General features: G+C 50.4%; 1 protein-coding gene across 2 annotated transcripts in view; it reads right to left on the bottom strand.

Moving 5' to 3' along the window:
* Positions 1-371: 371 nt before the first annotated feature.
* The window catches only part of LOC309546115 (vang-like protein 2), a 35,981-nt gene continuing 14,958 nt past the window's right edge, over positions 372-21,394 (bottom strand). For both annotated transcript variants that reach the window (XM_082245642.1, XM_082245643.1), the window contains exons 5-8: positions 15,126-15,250; positions 3,876-3,984; positions 1,355-1,580; positions 372-655 (exon numbers count right to left, since the gene is read on the bottom strand). In XM_082245642.1, the coding sequence (XP_082101768.1) occupies positions 380-655; positions 1,355-1,580; positions 3,876-3,984; positions 15,126-15,250 (736 nt within the window). In that variant the 3' untranslated portion in view covers positions 372-379. The remainder of the gene's footprint in view (positions 656-1,354; positions 1,581-3,875; positions 3,985-15,125; positions 15,251-21,394) is intronic.

The following is a 21,394-nucleotide window of genomic DNA, read 5'->3' as shown; positions in this document are numbered from 1 at the left end:
GTTAGTGAGAGCGCTATATTAGAGAACTTTGTACGCTATGTGTGCTTTGTACAACATGTGTGTTGCGTTGGGGTTAGTGAGAGCGATATGTGTATAGAACTTTGTATGTTACCTGATAAATATAAAGGTTATGTGCTGGAGGGGCAGCAGACCCCATTGCTCATACATTTAGCAGAAACACTCCTTTTTCTCCTGAGGCGCCAGAACGTATCTGCATTGAGGTCGATATACTGGCGTTTTGGATATACAGTTTATGTAACCTCAGTGAAGCTGAAGAGTTTACACAGGCTGGCAAGTAGGATGGGGCCACACATTCCCCCATGGGGCCACTCTGGACCCAAGCCTTTCATACAGCAAATATACAGTATGTCCTGTGTGGTCAAGCCGGGGAGATGGTGGACATGTCCAGGACGGGAGGGTAGTGTCTCACCACAAAGTGATGGGAGTTAGGTGGGACGAAGCTCTCACCCAGCGTTAGTCTGGGGATCCGACTCACACTGACCACCAGCTGAGTGTCCCCTCCACGCAGGCAGAAGGTCAGAGAGGAGTGCAGGGTCCCAGTGACCGACTCCTCACTCAGCAACGTCCACTGATCTACGTTGGCCCCAGAGTACTGGCAGGTGGGCCCCGGCCGCAGGTATTGCTCCAGGAAGGCCTGTAGGGGAGAGAGATAAGTGATATCAAGAGATGTTACAAAATACACCCAGATCACTGACTGTACACCCCAAAACTCATTTCTGTACCCAGGAAATACAACCAAACCACAAACAATCTCTAAAAGTGTCATAAGACTCTATGAGTTCCTCCCACAAAAGGAAACCTACCTACACCTACAGTACCTCCTTCCTTCCCTTAATCCTCTCTTACTGAAAACTCGGAGGTGTGGTCCCCAGGTTCCTCCATACTGCTCATGTACTCTGGATTTCCTGCATCTAGTGTAGGATCACAGCATTATCAGTAGGCACCACAGATGTTCCCACTAAGGAAATGCTGATCCGTAGGGACCCTGGAGGACTGGAGATGGCACTCCACCCATAATATCTGATCTCTGCTGACTGAAAGAGATCAGGGCTCTGCAGAGTATATTGTAGACTCAGAGAGCCAAGGTACCTGAAGTGTGGTCCTCAGGTTCTCCTGACGGGTCACGTGCTCTGGATTTCCAGCATCTAGTGTAGGATCACAGCAGGATCATTAGGCACCCATTAGGCACCACAGATGTTCCCAACTGAGGGAAATCCTGAAATTATGACCCATAGGGGACCCTGGAGGACTGGAGATGGCACTCCAACCATAATATCTGATCTCTGCTGACTGGAAGTGCTCTGAGCTCTGTAGGCCCATGGAGCCAGGGTACCTGAGCAGACATATTGTGAGTCAGACACTGGCTGAGGTGGTGGATGATGGCCTCCATGCTGTACAGGTGTGCCTGCCGCGTGGTGCGGAGGTAGCGTTGCAGGCTCTGTGCGATGAGGGGGAAGACGCTCTGGGCTGCCTCTCTTGGTGGTAAAGCTTGGGAAGATTTTGTGCCGTCATCCAAGAGATTCACCTGTGAGAAGGCGCGGTGCACAGCGACCACCAGCCTGCCAACATGTACAAAGAAACCAAAATGTATCACTGAGCATATAAATCACACAGCGTATCATCTACAGATATACAAAACATAGATATGCTTCAGGAGAACCATTATCACTAACCCCTATGTATTTCCCAGAATCCCTTGCTACTGGAAACATGGTGCTGTGCTGAGAAGTCACATGACTAACCTACAGAAGGGCGATCATGACCACCTCCTATGTATTTCCCATATCTATTTTTTTACTGGAAACATGGCTCTCCTGCAGAAGGATCCTCATGGGCGTCCCCTATGAATTTCCCACAATCCATTGTTACTGGATACATGGTGCTGTGTTCAGAAATCCAATGACTATTTTAGAGAAGGACCAACATAGCCTTTCCCATAATCCCTTTTTACTGGATACAAGGCGCTCAGCTGAGTCATCACATGAGTATCCTACAGAAGGACCATCATGGGTGACCCTATGTATTTCCTATAATCCTGTGTTATCGGAAACATGGCGCTGTGCAGACAATTCACATGACAATTTTACATAAGGACCATCCGAACTGCCCCTATGTATTTCCCATCATTTTTCTTTTACTGGAATCATGGCGCTGTGCTGAGTGGTTGCATGGCTATTCTACAGAAGGTCCATCATGGACATCCCCTATGTATTTCCCACAACCCCTTGTTGCTAGATACATGGTACTGTGCTAAACAATTCAATGACTATCCTACAGATGGACCAGCAGGTCCTTTCCTATAATGTCTTGTTACTGGAAACATGGCGCTGAGCTGAGTGGTCACGTGACTATTCTACAGAAGGTCCATCATGGGCGTCCTGTATGTATTTCCCAGATTTCCTCGTTTTTGGTGCCTAAAACATCCCATCCTCGCGGACTGTCTTTTGTTCTATCTATGGGGACGTTGCACCTTAGCAACTGGGATCTATTTCTATCCTACAGAAGACCAATATCACCTTCCCTTATGTATTTCCCATCATTCCTTGTAACTGGAAACATGGGGATCTTCTATTTAATCCCACAGCTATCCTAATGACGGACCAGCGTGGAGTTTACCATGATCCCCAGTTACTGGAAATATGGTGTTGTGCTGCGTAGTCGCATGACTATCCTACAGACGGACCAGCATGGCCTTTCCCATGATCCCCTGTTACTGGAAATATGGTGTTGTTCTGGGTAGTCGCATGACTATCCTACAGACGCACCAACATGGACTTTCCCATGATCCCCTGTTACTGGAAATATGGTGTTGTTCTGGGTAGTCACATGACTATCCTACAGATGGACCAGCGTGGCCTTTCCCATGATCCCCTGTTACTGGAAATATGGCATTGTTCTGGGTAGTCGCATGACTATCCTACAGATGGACCAGCATGGCCATTCCCATGATTCCCCTGTTACTGGAAATATGGTGTTGTTCTGGGTAGTCACATGACTATCCTAAAGACGAACCAGCATGGCCTTTCCCATGATTCCCTGTTACTGGAAATATGGTGTTGTTCTGGGTAGTCACATGACTATCCTAAAGACGGACCAGCGTGGACTTTCCCATGATCCCCTGTTACTGGAAATATGGTGTTGTTCTGGGTAGTCACATGACTATCCTAAAGACGAACCAGCATGGCCTTTCCTATGATTCCCTGTTACTGGAAATATGGTGTTGTGCTGTGTAGTCACATGACTATCCTACAGATGGACCAATGTGGACTTTCCCATGATTCCTTGTTACTAGAAATATGGTGTTGTGCTGCATAGTCACATGACTATCCTACAGAGGGACCAGCATGGCCTTTCCCATGATCCCTTGTTACTGGAAATATGGCGTTGTGCTGCATAGTCACATGACTATCATACAAATGGACAAAGGCGGCCTTTCCCATGATTCCCTGTTACTGGAAATATGGTATTGTTCTGGGTAGTCACATAACTACCCTACAGATGGACCAATGTGGACTTTCCCATGATTCCCTGTTACTGGAAATATGGTGTTGTGCTGTTTTGTCACATGACTATCCTAAAGACGGACCAGCGTAGACTTTTCCAGGATTCCCTGTTACTGAAAATATGGTGTTGTATTGTCACATGACTACCCTACAGATGGACCAATGTGGACTTTCCCATGATCCCCTGTTACTGGAAATATGGTATGTGCTGCGTAGTCACATGACTATCCTACAGACGAACCAGCATGGCCTTTCCCATGATCCCCTGTTATTGGGAACAATGATAGGGATGACTGTGCAGATCTATACGGTGTTACATTCTCCATATGAGAAGGTTGTACCATACGTCACCTGGCGCGGCGCCTGCGGATTCTGCGCTCGTATTCTATATCTTCGTAGTAGCGGTCCTTGTAGTTAGAAGAAGTGAGCTGTGATTGGCTGGCTGTGCTTTGTCCCAGGCCTGGGGAGAGTAAAAATGAGCTTAGTACATTTTAAAACCCTCCAAATAACAAATAGTAGATGCAACTTCAAGGGAATAGCTTTCAGCACAGTGGTATTGTCCGCTCTGGTCCATCCTTCACATCACAGCAAATGTTCTGGGTCAGTAAAGAACCTTTTTTATTCAACAAAAACAAAGCATTTTGTCATGAACTGCTATATCTGTTGCACTTTTGGTCTTGGTGATGTGAAATATGGAATAAAGAAGATGGTTGTGCTGAATGCAAATCCTTTGAGCCTTGCCATACACCAAATCCAACACAGCAAAAATGGCGGCTGCTCTGATGATTGCGCCTTTAAGACCTTGTCACCAGACCATTCATTTATACAATAATCTCCCTATGGGATTTTACAGAGCCTAGCCATTGTGATGTCCCACCTAATATTGAGTAGGTCCCCATTTTGCCCTGACCTGTCGAGGCATGGACCCCTCTAGACCTCTGAAGGTGTGCTTTGGTATCTGGCACCAAGCCCTTATAAGCAGATCCTAGTCCTGTAAGGTGTGAGGTGGGTCCCCCATGATTCAGACTTGTTTTTCCAGCACATCCTACAGCTGCTCGATTGGTTTAAGATCTGGAGATTCCGGAGGCCAGGTCAACAACTCAAACTAGTATTCCTCGAACCATTCCTGAATTATTTTTGCAGTGTGGCAGGGTGCATTATCCTGCAGAAAGAGGCCACTCCCATCGGGGAATACGGTTATCATGTAGGGGTGTACTTGGTCACAACAATGTTTAGGTAGGTGCCTTGTGCCCAGTAACATTCACATGAATGGCAGGTGCCAAGATTTCCCAGAAGAACATTGGCCAAAGCATTACACTGCCTCTGCTTGCTTGTCTTCGTGCCATACAGCATCCTGGTGCCATCTCCTTCCCAGGTAAGTGACAAACCCACCCATCCACATGATGGAAAAGACATCAGACAGGCCACCTTCTTCCATTGCTGCGTCCTCCAGCTCTGTAGCCATCAGTAGCAGATCCTGTAAGTTGGGAGGTGGGACCTCCATGGATCGTACTTGTTTTTCCAACACCTCCCACAGATGCTCGATTGGATTGAGATCTGGGGAAATTAGAAGCCAAGTCAACACCTCAACCTCCTTGTTATGTTCCTCAAACCATTCTTGAATCCATCAGACCAGGCCACCATCTTCCATTGCTCTGTGCTCCAGTTGTGACGCTCACGTGCCCATTGTAGTTGCTTTTGGCTGTGGACACGGGTCAGCATAGGCCCCTGACCGGTCTGCGGCTACACAGCCCCATACACATCACCTTCAGGTACAACATGTTCACTTGCTGGCTTATATATCCCACCCACTTTCAGGTGCCATTGTAACCAGATAATCAATGTTATTACTTAACCTCTCAGTGGTCATAAAGTTATGGCTGATTGGTGTATATACTACATTTAATGTATCCTTTTCATGTTATCCTCCCATTTATAGACATCTAAAACCCTGAGCCTGCCGCTGAGTGCCGCCATCTTGGATGTAATGTCAAAAAGACACAGCAAACTCAGAAACTGTCACTCAACTGTCAGTCTCTAGTATTCCCCTTCATTCCTCCTCTTATGTAGGGAGGTGAGGGGGGGGGGTGGAGAAGCTGGGCCACCACAAACAATAATTACACACACTTATACTTACCAACATATTGATCACCCCCCCCCCCAGGGCCCACACTTTACATGCCTACTTTTCAGGTGGCCATGCCTAGTCTATGGCCACTCCCTTACAGGGTACCACCCCTAAATATGTAGAGAGTGCCCACTCACAGCCATGGTCCAATCAGTTCATAACTTTTTCAAGTTACTGCACATGCTCAGGAACTCAAATAAAAGTGATGCTGTGATTCCCGAGACACAGACAGAGGTTGAGGATGTGGGACTGCCCCAGGAAATCTGGGACAGTTGGCATCTCTCCAGCTTCACATAGCTTCAATCTCTGCTTTCATACCACATGTTGATCTGTTAGGTCCTTTTTATGCTTCCTATCAGGACTGAGTGCTGGGGAGTCTTTCTATGGCTTAGTATACTGTTCCTCCCTTCCTGGGCTAGTTATACTGTAGGGACCCTGCCTTGGGTGTCATTGGTCCAGTTGCCCCCTGGCTATAGCAGGTCTGAGCCTTGTTTATGTTATCTGGGTTTGCTGGGTTTCTCCAAAGCCCAAGGACATTGATTGCTTTTTCTAGCTTCTAGGCAGTGTTCTCCTCCAGTGAGCAGATACTGTACAATGTATGGGGTTAAGAATATTAATTCCAATCGCTGAGGGGTTTATGCCATTGATTTGGGCTGAGGAAGATGATACACACTTGGGGACACCTTTTAGAAGGATCCTTCCCTCCTGGGCCTGCTGCATGGAGAGGATGTGTGTGGTGGAAGGTCCTTCCCTCCTGGGCCTGCTGCCTGGAGAGGATGTGTGTGGTGGAAGGTCATTCCCTCCTGGGCCTGCTGCCTGGAGAGGATGTGTGTGGTGGAAGGTCATTCCCTCCTGGGCCTGCTGCATGGAGAGGATGTGAGTGGTGGAAGGTCATTCCCTCCTGGGCCTGCTGCCTGGAGAGGATGTGTGTGGTGGAAGGTCCTTCCCTCCTGGGCCTGCTGCCTGGAGAGGATGTGTGTGGTGGAAGGTCATTCCCTCCTGGGCCTGCTGCCTGGAGAGGATGTGTGTGGTGGAAGGTCCTTCCCTCCTGGGCCTGCTGCCTGGAGAGGATGTGTGTGGTGGAAGGTCCTTCCCTCCTGGGCCTGCTGCATGGAGAGGATGTGTGTGGTGGAAGGTCATTCCCTCCTGGGCCTCCTGCCTAGAGAGGATGTGTGTGGTGGAAGATCCTTCCCTCCTGGGCCTACTGCCTAGAGAGGATGTGTGTGGTGGAAGGGCATTCCCTCCTGGGCCTGCTGCATGGAGAGGATGTGCGTGGTGGAAGGTCATTCCCTCCTGGGCCTGCTGCCTAGAGAGGATGTGTGTGGTGGAAGATCCTTCCCTCCTGGGCCTACTGCCTAGAGAGGATGTGTGTGGTGGAAGTTCATTCCCTCCTGGGCCTGCTGCCTGGAGAGGATGTGTGTGGTGGAAGGGCATTCCCTCCTGGGCCTGCTGCCTGGAGAGGATGTGTGCGGTGGAAGGTCATTCCCTCCTGGGCCTGCTGCCTGGAGAGGATGTGTGTGGTGGAAGGTCCTTCCCTCCTGGGCCTGCTGCATGGAGAGGATGTGTGTGGTGGAAGGTCATTCCCTCCTGGGCCTGCTGCCTAGAGAGGATGTGTGTGGTGGAAGGGCATTCCCTCCTGGGCCTGCTGCCTGGAGATGATGTGTGTGGTGGAAGGTCCTTCCCTCCTGGGCCTGCTGCCTGGAGAGGATGTGTGCGGTGGAAGGTCCTTCCCTCCTGGGCCTTCTGCCTGGAGAGGATGTGTGTGGTGGAAGGTCCTTCCCTCCTGGGCCTGCTGCCTGGAGAGGATGTGTGTGGTGGAAGGTCATTCCCTCCTGGGCCTGCTGCCTAGAGAGGATGTGTGTGGTGGAAGGTCATTCCCTCCTGGGCCTGCTGCATGGAGAGGATGTGTGTGGTGGAAGGTCATTCCCTCCTGGGCCTTCTGCCTGGAGAGGATGTGTGTGGTGGAAGGTCATTCCCTCCTGGGCCTGCTGCATGGAGAGGATGTGTGTGGTGGAAGGTCATTCCCTCCTGGGCCTTCTGCCTGGAGAGGATGTGTGTGGTGGAAGGTCATTCCCTCCTGGGCCTGCTGCCTGGAGAGGATGTGTGTGGTGGAAGGTCATTCCCTCCTGGGCCTTCTGCCTGGAGAGGATGTGTGTGGTGGAAGGTCCTTCCCTCCTGGGCCTTCTGCCTGGAGAGGATGTGTGTGGTGGAAGGTCATTCCCTCCTGGGCCTGCTGCATGGAGAGGATGTGTGTGGTGGAAGGTCATTCCCTCCTGGGCCTTCTGCCTGGAGAGGATGTGTGTGGTGGAAGGTCATTCCCTCCTGGGCCTGCTGCCTGGAGAGGATGTGTGTGGTGGAAGGTCCTTCCCTCCTGGGCCTGCTGCCTGGAGAGGATGTGTGTGGTGGAAGGTCCTTCCCTCCTGGGCCTTCTGCCTGGAGAGGATGTGTGTGGTGGAAGGGCATTCCCTCCTGGGCCTGCTGCCTAGAGAGGATGTGTGTGGTGGAAGGTCATTCCCTCCTGGGCCTGCTGCCTGGAGAGGATGTGTGTGGTGGAAGGTCATTCCCTCCTGGGCCTGCTGCCTGGAGAGGATGTGTGTGGTGGAAGGTCATTCCCTCCTGGGCCTGCTGCCTAGAGAGGATGTGTGTGGTGGAAGGTCCTTCCCTCCTGGGCCTGCTGCCTGGAGAGGATGTGTGTGGTGGAAGGTCATTCCCTCCTGGGCCTGCTGCCTGGAGAGGATGTGTGGTGGAAGGTCCTTCCCTCCTGGGCCTGCTGCCTGGAGAGGATGTGTGTGGTGGAAGGTCATTCCCTCCTGGGCCTGCTGCCTGGAGAGGATGTGTGTGGTGGAAGGTCATTCCCTCCTGGGCCTGCTGCCTAGAGAGGATGTGTGTGGTGGAAGGTCTTTCCCTCCTGGGCCTGCTGCCTGGAGAGGATGTGTGTGGTGGAAGGGCATTCCCTCCTGGGCCTACTGCCTGGAGAGGATGTGTGTTATGGAAGTTCATTCCCTCCTGGGCCTGCTGCCTGGAGAGGATGTGTGTGGTGGAAGGGCATTCCCTCCTGGGCCTGCTGCCTGGAGAGGATGTGTGTGGTGGAAGGTCCTTCCCTCCTGGGCCTGCTGCCTGGAGAGGATGTGTGTGGTGGAAGGGCATTCCCTCCTGGGCCTGCTGCCTGGAGAGGATGTGTGCGGTGGAAGTTCCTTCCCTCCTGGGCCTGCTGCCTGGAGAGGATGTGAGTGGTGGAAGGTCCTTCCCTCCTGGGCCTGCTGCCTGGAGAGGATTTGTGTGGTGGAAGGTCCTTCCCTCCTGGGCCTGCTGCACGGAGAGGATGTGTGTGGTGGAAGGTCCTTCCCTCCTGGGCCTGCTGCCTGGAGAGGATGTGTGTGGTGGAAGGTCCTTCCCTCCTGGGCCTGCTGCATGGAGAGGATGTGTGTGGTGGAAGGTCATTCCCTCCTGGGCCTGCTGCCTAGAGAGGATGTGTGTGGTGGAAGATCCTTCCCTCCTGGGCCTACTGCCTAGAGAGGATGTGTGTGGTGGAAGGGCATTCCCTCCTGGGCCTGCTGCCTGGAGAGGATGTGTGCGGTGGAAGTTCCTTCCCTCCTGGGCCTGCTGCCTGGAGAGGATGTGAGTGGTGGAAGGTCCTTCCCTCCTGGGCCTTCTGCCTGGAGAGGATGTGTGTGGTGGAAGGTCATTCCCTCCTGGGCCTGCTGCCTGGAGAGGATGTGTGTGGTGGAAGGTCATTCCCTCCTGGGCCTGCTGCCTAGAGAGGATGTGTGTGGTGGAAGGTCTTTCCCTCCTGGGCCTGCTGCCTGGAGAGGATGTGTGTGGTGGAAGGTCATTCCCTCCTGGGCCTGATGCCTGGAGAGGATGTGTGGTGGAAGGTCCTTCCCTCCTGGGCCTGCTGCCTGGAGAGGATGTGTGTGGTGGAAGGTCCTTCCCTCCTGGGCCTGCTGCCTAGAGAGGATGTGTGTGGTGGAAGGTCATTCCCTCCTGGGCCTGCTGCCTAGAGAGGATGTGTGTGGTGGAAGGTCCTTCCCTCCTGGGCCTACTGCCTGGAGAGGATGTGTGTGGTGGAAGTTCATTCCCTCCTGGGCCTGCTGCCTGGAGAGGATGTGTGTGGTGGAAGTTCATTCCCTCCTGGGCCTGCTGCCTGGAGAGGATGTGTGTGGTGGAAGGTCATTCCCTCCTGGGCCTGCTGCCTAGAGAGGATGTGTGTGGTGGAAGGTCCTTCCCTCCTGGGCCTGCTGCCTGGAGAGGATGTGTGTGGTGGAAGGTCCTTACCTCCTGGGCCTGCTGCCTGGAGAGGATGTGTGTGGTGGAAGGTCCTTCCCTCCTGGGCCTGCTGCATGGAGAGGATGTGTGTGGTGGAAGGTCATTCCCTCCTGGGCCTGCTGCCTAGAGAGGATGTGTGTGGTGGAAGATCCTTCCCTCCTGGGCCTACTGCCTAGAGAGGATGTGTGTGGTGGAAGGTCCTTCCCTCCTGGGCCTGCTGCCTGGGGAAGGTACAGCTCCAGAGTGGTCCAGTCCATGCTTCTAAGCCTTCTAATGTTTCTAGGGCCTGCTTCCTGGAGAGGGTGTGTGTGGTATAAGGCCTGCTGCCTAGAGAGGATTTGAGTGATTGATGATCCTTGCCTCCAAGACCTGCTGCCTGGTGAAGATATGAGTCGGGGAAGGTCTTTGTCTTCCAGGCCTGCTGTCTGGGGAGGGTATATGTCTAGAGTGGTCCAGTTAATGCTTCTAAGGCTTGCTACCTGGAGAGAATGTGTGTGGTAGAAGGTCCTTGCCTTCTAAGCCTGTTATCTGAGCAGCATATAGTTCCAGAGTGGTCCAGTTTATGCTTCTTCCTAGAGAGAATTTGTGTAGTGGAAGGTCCTTGTCTCTCGGGTTTGCTGCCTGGAGAGGATATGAGTGGTGGAAGGTCTTTGCCTTCTAGGCCTGTTATCCGAGCAGCATATAGTTCCAGAGTGGTCCAGTTTATGGTACTTCCCTGAGTCAAATTGTATAGTGGAAGGTCCTTGTCTCTCGGGTTTGCTGCCTGGAAATTATATGAATGGTGGAAGGTATTTGCCTCCCAGGCTTGCTGCCTGGACAGGTATAGCCCCATAGTGGTCCAGATCATGCTTTATGGCCTGCTACCTGGAGAGAATTTGTGTTGTGGAAGGTCCTTGTCTCTCAGGCCTGTTGCTTGGATGGTGTGTGTGTTTGGTAGGGGGTCCTTGCCTCCTGCTGCCTGGGGAGGGTAAAGTTCCAGATAACTCTAGTTCATGCATTCCAAGTCTGCTGCTTGGGGGAGGAAGCTGAAGCTGGAGAAGAATCCTACTTAGTCAAATGGGCTTAAAGGTTTATTTGGGTACAGAGGAAATCACCATTAAGTAGGCTAGGAGGGCTTGTGAAATCAGGAAGCTTTTTCGAGTGTCATTCCTGCAATATATTGATGCAAACAATACCATTTTTTGCACATGTTCCAGGTACGGGATGTAAAATAACTGAAGATCGGGATATTCTACAACAGTGGTTTGCTTTGAGTACTCTAATGGCACTTTTCCACTGCCAGTACCGGCTCGGCTCCACTCGGCACTGCTTGGCCCAGCTCGGCTCAGTTTGCTTTTCCACTGCGTGGTACGAGTCGGCACCTTTCAGCACTGTATAGGCTCTACTCGGCTCGGTTTGCTTTTCCACCGTTGTAGTACTTAGTAGTAAGTGGGTGGGATTACAACGATTCTCTGACCAATCAGTGGCTAGTAGTGACAAACAATCAATGCTGCATGCAAAGGATTGTGGGATAGGGTATCGGTACGGCCTGCTTGGAACCCCAACTGAGGTGGTACTGTTTAAGCGAGCCGTACCGACGCCGTACCATGTAGTGGAAAAGCGCCGCTGTACCAAACCGTACCGAACCGTTCTAACCAGTACCATGCGGTACCATGCAGTGGAAAAGAGCCAAACCGATCCGTACCATGCAGTGGAAAAGCGCCGCTGTACCAAACCGTTCTAACCCGTACCATGCAGTGGAAAAGCGCCAAACGGATCCGTACCAGGCAGTGGAAAAGCGCCATATGGTCTTTTATGTGTTTGTTCTTATTCTATTTTGAACAACTAGAGCTGGGGTTTTTCATCATTTACTGAACCTATCCAGGACCTGGGAACCCCCGAATTTGCCGTCAAGTATTACGTATCATATTCTGGATTTGGGTCACCTCCAAACATAAGATAATGACATTATATTATTATTCCTTCACTCTCTACTTTCCATTTATGAAGTCGACCCGGAAAAGACTGAACAGAAAGATTAGGATGGGGGAAGAGGGTGTCTGGGAGATGATTATCAACCCCCCATATTACATATTGTAGATTCATTGATAAAATACACAGCTGGTTAACAAAGGTCTCTATAGGATTGGCCACTTTTTTGACCCCTAATGGCCCCTTTACTATACAACACTGTCATTCCAAGCTGGAAAAACCTACATCAGAAATCTTTTGGTTCTACCAAATGTCCTTGTTTGTCTTTGGGCCCAGGGGTTCTTGAGGATCCTAAGGTGACTCCTTATGAAAAGTGGTGTGCCCAGGATGTGGGTCAGAGAGGGGGAATTTTGATTATTTATAGACTATTGCTGACAAACTGCCTTATATGCAGGCCTGGGACTCGACTTCGGAGAGGAATGCGGACCATTGGCATGCCTGTTTCCATTTTGCATTTTTAAACATTTCCTTGGTGGAGGCGAATGTGAACGTTATGACTAGATGATATATGGTTCCTTCCCGTCTTTCAAGGCTTTTTCTGAATTTCTCGCCTTTGTGCTTTCGTAGCTGTCACTCTATTGGCACAATGTGTCACATTTGGTGGGAATGTCCAAAACTGCAGGGCTTCTAGAATAGGCTGATTGCCTGATTCAGGAGAGACTCTGGGGCCCCGGTACCTCAAACTCCACAGGTTTTTTTTCTTTATTTTAAAGCCCGTGGTGTGTGAAACACACTCAAAAGACTTAACACCCGGACCCCGGTGCATAAAAAAGTGCACACACGCAAACGTGGACACACAAAAAGTGCACAAGGCGTACACACATGGCCCTCCTCCGAAGAGGAAGGGCCCTGACCCTGATCCCCCGGGGCGCGAAGCTCCTGACAGGGACTGAGGTACTCACTTAGGTCCACCCAGCCGAAACCGGGCGGACCCCATTCTTCAGGGGGACTGCCGAAACAGCCCACCCCGAGTACTAGGTAGGGCTCCCCCGAAGGGAGACCCCATGGGAGAGGGCGAACTAAGCCAAAAGGCCATATCCACCCCCTCCCAAGACTTACAGGGCAGGCCCGAGGACCTACGCCATCAAAGTCGTGCAAAGTGCTCAACCAAAAAAAGGGACAAACGTGACACACAACAAAGAAAAACAGAGTGGGGAAAAGGGAAGTGGAGAAGTGCAGGGTAGTGCCAAAGTGAAAAACCTTGGCAGGCCCCCCGGCCAGGAATAAAAAATTCCTCTGGTGTTGGCCAAAAGGCCCACCCCAAGAGGCAGGTGCTTGAAAAAGTGTGATGGTGCAGTGACCAAGGTGCCACAAAACTCAGGTGAGCTGCCCCTCACCAGTGAGATTGAGGCACCCCTGGGCTGCCACCCCAGGGGCACGTACACCACGGGCTTTTTTCGGTCTCAGCCCCCGGCCAGACCCAGTGTAGCCCTATCCCATCAGGAGGCATCAGAATTTTAGACAGCTTAGGGAGAACCTGCCTTCAACTGGGGACAAGCCTTTTGCAAGGCCAGATTCAACCCAGGAGGAAAGGTTCCCCCACCACCATCCGCCATTCCTTACCAATCACATCCAGGAGCAGTACTAACCGGAAAATTGGCGAAACCGGCTTTCCCGCTCCCTTCAAACTGACAGGGGCGGACCTATTCAAATCAGAAGGCAACAGACCCATCCGGCTTTCTCTGACAGTGCCTACTTCCCGGTCCTCCAGTTACGCCCAGAGCGCCCGGTTCATTTCAGCCCCTGCCGATACTAACCATCAGGGTCCATACCAGCTGATAAGAACAGATACTACACTTCATCTTAGCCAAAAGGCCTCAAACTCCACAGGTTACTTTACTAAATAAACCAGTAGAGAACCTTCCATGATCAGCGCAAAGACTGATCTTCTTTATGCTACTGGCTGCTAAACTTACTATAGCTCGCTCATGGAGAAGACCCTCTGTTGCAGTTCCTATGTTTAGGCACGAAGTCTCTTGGATCATGCTAAACGAGCACCTCGCCAGCAAACCTATTGACAATTCTCATCGCTTTTAAAGGGTTTGGAGTCCATGGGCCAGCTATGTTGACCTCTAGAGATCTGCAATGTATTGAATGTTTCCTTCTAGCTTAATGTGCCTTACGATCTTCCCTCCAGGCCAGTGGTGTATTTAGGTTTTGTGCTGCCCTAGGCCTGACTAAACTTGTGCACCCCCTAATTTAAATATGACCCACCCCTTCCTGTAAAGGCCACACCCCTTCCTGTTTCTGAAGCGTTCTGTCATCTATAAACCACAGACCACAACCACAGCGTATCAGTGCCCATCAGCGTAGCCTCATCAGTTCCCATAAGTTCAGCCTCATTACTGCCCATCCGTGCAGCCTTATCAGTGCCGCCTCATTACTGCCCATCAGTGCAGCCTTATCAGTGCCGCCTCATTACTGCCCATCAGTGCAGCATATCAGTGTAGCCTCATCAGTGGCCACCAGTGCAGCCTATCAGTGGACATTAGTGCATCCTAAGATATTTGGACCAAATGTCCTTACCCGCCGGTACTATCATACTGGTAGGTAGAAGTGTGAGTGCTTTATGTGGGTGCCAGACTTATTTGCCCTTCTGGACCCTGCCCTCTGGCCCAATTCGCCTCATAAGACTGGCACTATACTAAAAGTGGGGCGCAAGCTGGCGGGGACCCTTTTTCGTGCGGGAGCTAGGAGGAGGCTATTTTTTTTTTTTGTGCAGGTGCAGCTTTTCTGCTGCCCCCCTGCAAAGTGCCGCCCTAGGCCTGGGCCTTGTTGGCCTAGGCCAAGATACAGCACTGCTCCAGGCTCCTTCTATCACTTCTTCTTTTCCTCCCCTTCTGTTCTTTTCCCTCCTTCCAATTCTTCTTTGTCTCCATCATTCTTGTGTTGCTTCAGACACTTCCTTTCAATGTATATCCGGTGAGAGCAAAGAGTACAGTTTTATAGTCTTGTTGTAATCTCCACCATTGCATAGTGATAACATGGCACAGATATTCCTTCCCCTGGGCTGGTTGGTCATCTTTCTCAATGGTTACCTGCCAATAATGCGATGCCTGGGCGCTCCTCAGGGTTCATATCATACTGTAATTTCCCTATGTTCTGCCAATGCTCTGGGCTCATGTTTCTATGTCATTTTCTACTCTATTTCTTCAAAATAATAAAAAGATTGAAAGAAAAATACACAGATGGGCTCTGGATCCCCCCCTGCCCATCCATTCTACCACACCACTCACCATCCACACCTTTACCCTCCGAGTGACGCAAAGATTTTCCCAACTTTCTGCCATTGGGCTCCGGAGTGTAAACAGGGAAGTCCTTCGAGTAATTCTCCAACACATACAGAGCAGCTCTTTGTATACTGCAGAGAAGAAGAAGATATTACATTGTAAAACTAATGTGACTGCTCAGTGTTCTCTGTACAGCACTGCCGTATACAGTGCCTTGAAAAGGTATTCACACCCCCTGAAATTCCCCACATTTTCTCATGTTACAACCAAAAATGTAAATGTATTTTATTGGGATTTTATGTGATAGACCGACACAAAGTGGCCATAATTGTGAAGTGGAAGGAAAATGATAAATGGTACAAATAAATCTGTGAAAAGTGTGGCTGCATTTGTATTCACCCCCCGGAGTCAATACTTTGTAGCTCCGCCTTTCCCTGCAATTACAGCTGCAAGTCTTTTTGGGGATGTCTCTACCAGCTTTGTACATCTAGAGAGGACATTTCTGCCCATTCTTCTCTGCAGAATATCTCATCTCTGTCAGATTGGATGGAGAGCATCTGTGAACAGCGATTTTCAAGTCTTGCCACAGATTCCCAATGTGATTTAGGTCTGGACTGTGACTGGGCCATTCTAACACATGAAACCATTCCATTGTAGCTCTGGTTGGATGTTTCGGGTCGTTGTCCTGCTGGAAGGTGAACCTCCGCCCCAGTCTCAAGTCTTTTCTTCTAAGATTGCCCTGTATTTGGCTCCATCCATCTTCCCATCAACCCTGACCATCTTCCCTGTCCCTGCTGAAGAAAAGCACCCCCACACCATGATGCTGCCACCACTATGTTTCACAGTGGGGATGGTGTGTTCAGGGTGATGTGCAGTGTTAGTTTTCCCCCACATATAGAGTTTTGCTTTTAGGCCAAAAAGTTGAATTTTGGTCTCCTCTGAGCAGAGCTCCTCCCCCACATGGCTTCTCCCAAACTGCAATGGGGACTTCTTATGGCTTTCTTCCACCAATGGCTTTCTTCTTCTCACTCTTCCATAAAGGGCAGATTTGTGGAGCGCACGACTAATAGTTGTCCTGTGGACAGATTCTCCCACCTGAGCTGTGGATCTCTGCAGCTCCTCCAGAGTTCCCATGGGCCTCTTGGCTGCTTCTCTGATGAATGCTCTCCTTGCCCGGCCGGTCAGTTTAGGTGGACGGCCATGTCTTGGTAGCGGCCCGGCCAGTCGGTTTTTATATAACCTAACCCTGCTTTACACTTCTCCACAACTTTATCCCTGACCTGTCTGCTGTGTTCCTTGGTCTTCATGATGCTGTTTGTTCACTGAGGTTCTCCAAAAAACCTTCACAGAACAGCTGTATTTATACTGAGATTACATTACACACAGGGGGACTCTATTTACTAATTAGGTGACTTCTGAAGGCAATTGGTTCCTCTAGATTTTAGTTAGAGGTATCAGAGTAAAGGGGGGTGAATACAAATGCAGCCACACTTTTCACAGATTTATTTGTATCATTTATCATTTTCCTTCCACTTCACAATTATGGCCACTTTGCGTTGGTCTATCACATAAAATCCCAATAAAATACATTTACGTTTTTGGTTGTAAAGTGACAAAATGTGGGAAATTGCAAGGGGTGTGAATACTTTTTCAAGGTACTGAGGTGTATAAATGTATAATAATAGTATGTGACTTTTTGGAATTTGTGGCAGTGGATTATACAGTATGGAACTTAAGGTGGCTTTTTCCTTTAAGTGGGCATATAGGATGAGGGCTGGGGTGGGTATATAGGATGAGGGCTGTGGTGGGTATATAGGGTGAGGGCTGTGGTGGGTATATAGGGTGATAGCTGTGGTGGGTATATAGGGTGAGGGCTGTGGTGGGTATATAGGGTGATAGCTGTGGTGGGTATATAGGGTGAGGGCTGTGGTGGGTATATAGGGTGAGGGCTGTGGTGGGTATATAGGGTGAGGGCTGTGGTGGGTATATAGGGTGATGGCTGTGGTGGGTATATAGGGTGATAGCTGTGGTGGGTATATAGGGTGATAGCTGTGGTGGGTATATTGGGTGATGGCTGTGGTGGGTATATAGGGTGATAGCTGTGGTGGGTATATAGGGTGATAGCTGTGGTGGGTATATAGGGTGATAGCTGTGGTGGGTATATAGGATGAGGGCTGTGGTGGGTATATAGGGTGATAGCTGTGGTGGGTATATAGGGTGATGGCTGTGGTGGGTATATAGGATGAGGGCTGTGGTGGGTATATAGGGTGATAGCTGTGGTGGGTATATAGGGTGATAGCTGTGGTGGGTATATAGGGTGAGGGCTGTGGTGGGTATATAGGGTGAGGGCTGTGGTGGGTATATAGGGTGATAGCTGTGGAGGGTATATTGGGTGATAGCTGGGGTGGGTATATAGGGTGAAAGCTGTGGTGGGTATATAGGGTGATAGCTGTGGTGGGTATATAGGGTGATAGCTGTGGTGGGTATATAGGGTGATAGCTGTGTTGGGTATATAGGGTGAGGGCTGTGGTGGGTATATAGGGTGATAGCTGTGGTGGGTATATAGGATGAGGGCTGTGGTGGGTATATAGGGTGAGGGCTGTGGTGGGTATATAGAGTGATGGCTGTGGTGGGTATATAGGGTGAGGGCTGTGGTGGGTATATAGGGTGATAGCTGTGGTGGGTATATAGGATGAGGGCTGTGGTGGGTATATAGGGTGATAGCTGTGGTGGGTATATAGGGTGATAGCTGTGGTGGGTATATAGGGTGAGGGCTGTGGTGGGTATATAGGATGAGGGCTGTGGTGGGTATATAGGGTGATAGCTGTGGTGGGTATATAGGATGAGGGCTGTGGTGGGTATATAGGGTGATGGCTGTGGTGGATATATAGGGTGATAGCTGTGGTGGGTATATAGGGTGAGGGCTGTGGTGGGTATATAGGGTGAAAGCTGTGGTGGGTATATAGGGTGAGGGCTGTGGTGGGTATATAAGGTGAGGGCTGTGGTTGGTATATAGGGTGATAGCTGTGGTGGGTATATAGGGTGAGGGCTGTGGTGGGTATATAGGGTGAGGGCTGTGGTTGGTATATAGGGTGATGGCTGTGGTGGATATATAGGGTGAAAGCTGTGGTGGGTATATAGGGTGATAGCTGTGGTGGGTATATAGGGTGATAGCTGTGTTGGGTATATAGGGTGAGGGCTGTGGTTGGTATATAGGGTGATAGCTGTGGTGGGTATATAGGGTGAGGGCTGTGGTGGGTATATAGGGTGAGGGCTGTGGTTGGTATATAGGGTGAGGGCTGTGGTGGGTATATAGGATGAGGGCTGTGGTGGGTATATAGGGTGATAGCTGTGGTGGGTATATAGGGTGATAGCTGTGGTGGGTATATAGGGTGAGGGCTGTGGTGGGTATATAGGGTGATAGCTGTGGTGGGTATATAGGGTGAGGGCTGTGGTGGGTATATAGGGTGAGGGCTGTGGTGGGTATATAGGGTGATGGCTGTGGTGGGTATATAGGGTGAGGGCTGTGGTGGGTATATAGGGTGATAGCTGTGGTGGGTATATAGGGTGAGGGCTGTGGTGGGTATATAGGGTGATAGCTGTGGTGGGTATATAGGGTGAGGGCTGTGGTGGGTATATAGGGTGAGGGCTGTGGTGGGTATATAGGGTGAGGGCTGTGGTTGGTATATAGGATGATGGCTGTGGTGGGTATATAGGGTGATGGCTGTGGTGGGTATATAGGGTAATAGCTGTGGTGGGTATATAGGGTGATAGCTGTGTTGGGTATATAGGGTGAGGGCTGTGGTGGGTATATAGGGTGATGGCTGTGGTGGGTATATTGGGTGATAGCTGGGGTGGGTATATAGGGTGATGGCTGTGGTGGGTATATAGGGTGATGGCTGTGGTGGGTATATAGGGTAATAGCTGTGGTGGGTATATAGGGTGATAGCTGTGGTGGGTATATAGGGTGATAGCTGTGTTGGGTATATAGGGTGATAGCTGTGGTGGGTATATAGGGTGATGGCTGTGGTGGGTATATAGGGTGAGAGCTGTGGTGGGTATATAGGGTGAGGGCTGTGGTTGGTATATAGGGTGATAGCTGTGGTGGGTATATAGGGTAATAGCTGTGGTGGGTATATAGGGTGAGGGCTGTGGTGGGTATATAGGGTGAGGGCTGTGGTGGGTATATAGGGTGATAGCTGTGGTGGGTATATAGGGTGATAGCTGTGTTGGGTATATAGAGTGAGGGCTGTGGTTGGTATATAGGGTGATAGCTGTGGTGGGTATATAGGGTGAAAGCTGTGGTGGGTATATAGGGTGATAGCTTTGGTGGGAATATAGGGTGATAGCTGTGGTGGGTATATAGGGTGAAAGCTGTGGTGGGTATATAGGGTAATAGCTGTGGTGGGTATATAGGGTGATGGCTGTGGTGGGTATATAGGGTGATGGCTGTGGTGGGTATATAGGGTGATAGCTGTGGTGGGTATATAGGGTGAAAGCTGTGGTGGGTATATAGGGTAATAGCTGTGGTGGGTATATAGGGTGAGGGCTGTGGTTGGTATATAGGATGAGGGCTGTGGTGGGTATATAGGGTGATGGCTGTGGTGGGTATATAGGGTGATGGCTGTGGTGGGTATATAGGGTGATAGCTGTGGTGGGTATATAGGGTAATAGCTGTGGTGGGTATATAGGGTGAGGGCTGTGGTGGGTATATAGGATGAGGGCTGTGGTTGGTATATAGGGTGAGGGCTGTGGTGGGTATATAGGGTGATGGCTGTGGTGGGTATATAGGGTGATAGATGTGGTGGGTATATAGGGTGATAGCTGTGTTGGGTATATAGGGTGAAAGCTGTGGTGGGTATATAGGGTGAGGGCTGTGGTTGGTATATAGGATGAGGGCTGTGGTGGGTATATAGGGTGATGGCTGTGGTGGGTATATAGGGTGATAGCTGTGTTGGGTATATAGGGTGAGGGCTGTGGTTGGTATATAGGGTAATAGCTGTGGTGGGTATATAGGGTGATAGCTGTGGTGGGTATATAGGGTAAAAGCTGTGGTGGGTATATAGGGTAATAGCTGTGGTGGGTATATAGGGTAATAGCTGTGGTGGGTATATAGGGTGAAAGCTGTGGTGGGTATATAGGGTGATGGCTGTGGTGGGTATATAGGGTGATAGCTGTGGTGGGTATATAGGGTGATGGCTGTGGTGGGTATATAGGGTGAGGGCTGTGGTGGGTATATAGAGTGATGGCTGTGGTGGGTATATAGGGTGAGGGCTGTGGTGGGTATATAGGGTGAGGGCTGTGGTGGGTATATAGGGTGATGGCTGTGGTGGGTATATAGGGTGAAAGCTGTGGTGGGTATATAGGGTGATGGCTGTGGTGGGTATATAGGGTGATAGCTTTGGTGGGTATATAGGGTGATGGCTGTGGTGGGTATATAGGGTGAAAGCTGTGGTGGGTATATAGGGTGATAGCTGTGGTGGGTATATAGGGTGATAGCTGTGGTGGGTATATAGGGTGAGGGCTGTGGTTGGTATATAGGATGAGGGCTGTGGTGGGTATATAGGGTGATGGCTGTGGTGGGTATATAGGGTGATGGCTGTGGTGGGTATATAGGGTGAAAGCTGTGGTGGGTATATAGGGTGAGGGCTGTGGTTGGTATATAGGATGAGGGCTGTGGTGGGTATATAGGGTGATGGCTGTGGTGGGTATATAGGGTGATAGCTGTGTTGGGTATATAGGGTGAGGGCTGTGGTTGGTATATAGGGTGATAGCTGTGGTGGGTATATAGGGTAATAGCTGTGGTGGGTATATAGGATGAGGGTTGTGGTGGGTATATAGGGTGAGGGCTGTGGTGGGTATATAGGGTGATAGCTGTGGTGGGTATATAGGGTAATAGCTGTGGTGGGTATAGAGGGTGATAGCTGTGTTGGGTATATAGGGTGAGGGCTGTGGTTGGTATATAGGGTGATAGCTGTGGTGGGTATATAGGATGAGGGCTGTGGTGGGTATATAGGGTGATGGCTGTGGTGGGTATATAGGGTGATAGCTGTGTTGGGTATATAGGGTGAAAGCTGTGGTGGGTATATAGGGTAATAGCTGTGGTGGGTATATAGGGTGAAAGCTGTGGTGGGTATATAGGGTGATAGCTGTGGTGGGTATATAGGGTGAGGGCTGTGGTTGGTATATAGGATGAGGGCTGTGGTGGGTATATAGGGTGATAGCTGTGGTGGGTATATAGGGTGAGGGTTGTGGTGGGTATATAGGGTGATAGC

Source organism: Pelophylax lessonae, assembly GCF_965119305.1.
Source record: "Pelophylax lessonae genome assembly, chromosome: 2".
Lineage (NCBI taxonomy): Eukaryota > Metazoa > Chordata > Amphibia > Anura > Ranidae > Pelophylax > Pelophylax lessonae.
Note: the sequence above shows the minus strand (reverse complement) of the source record. Positions and strands in the feature narration are given on the sequence as shown.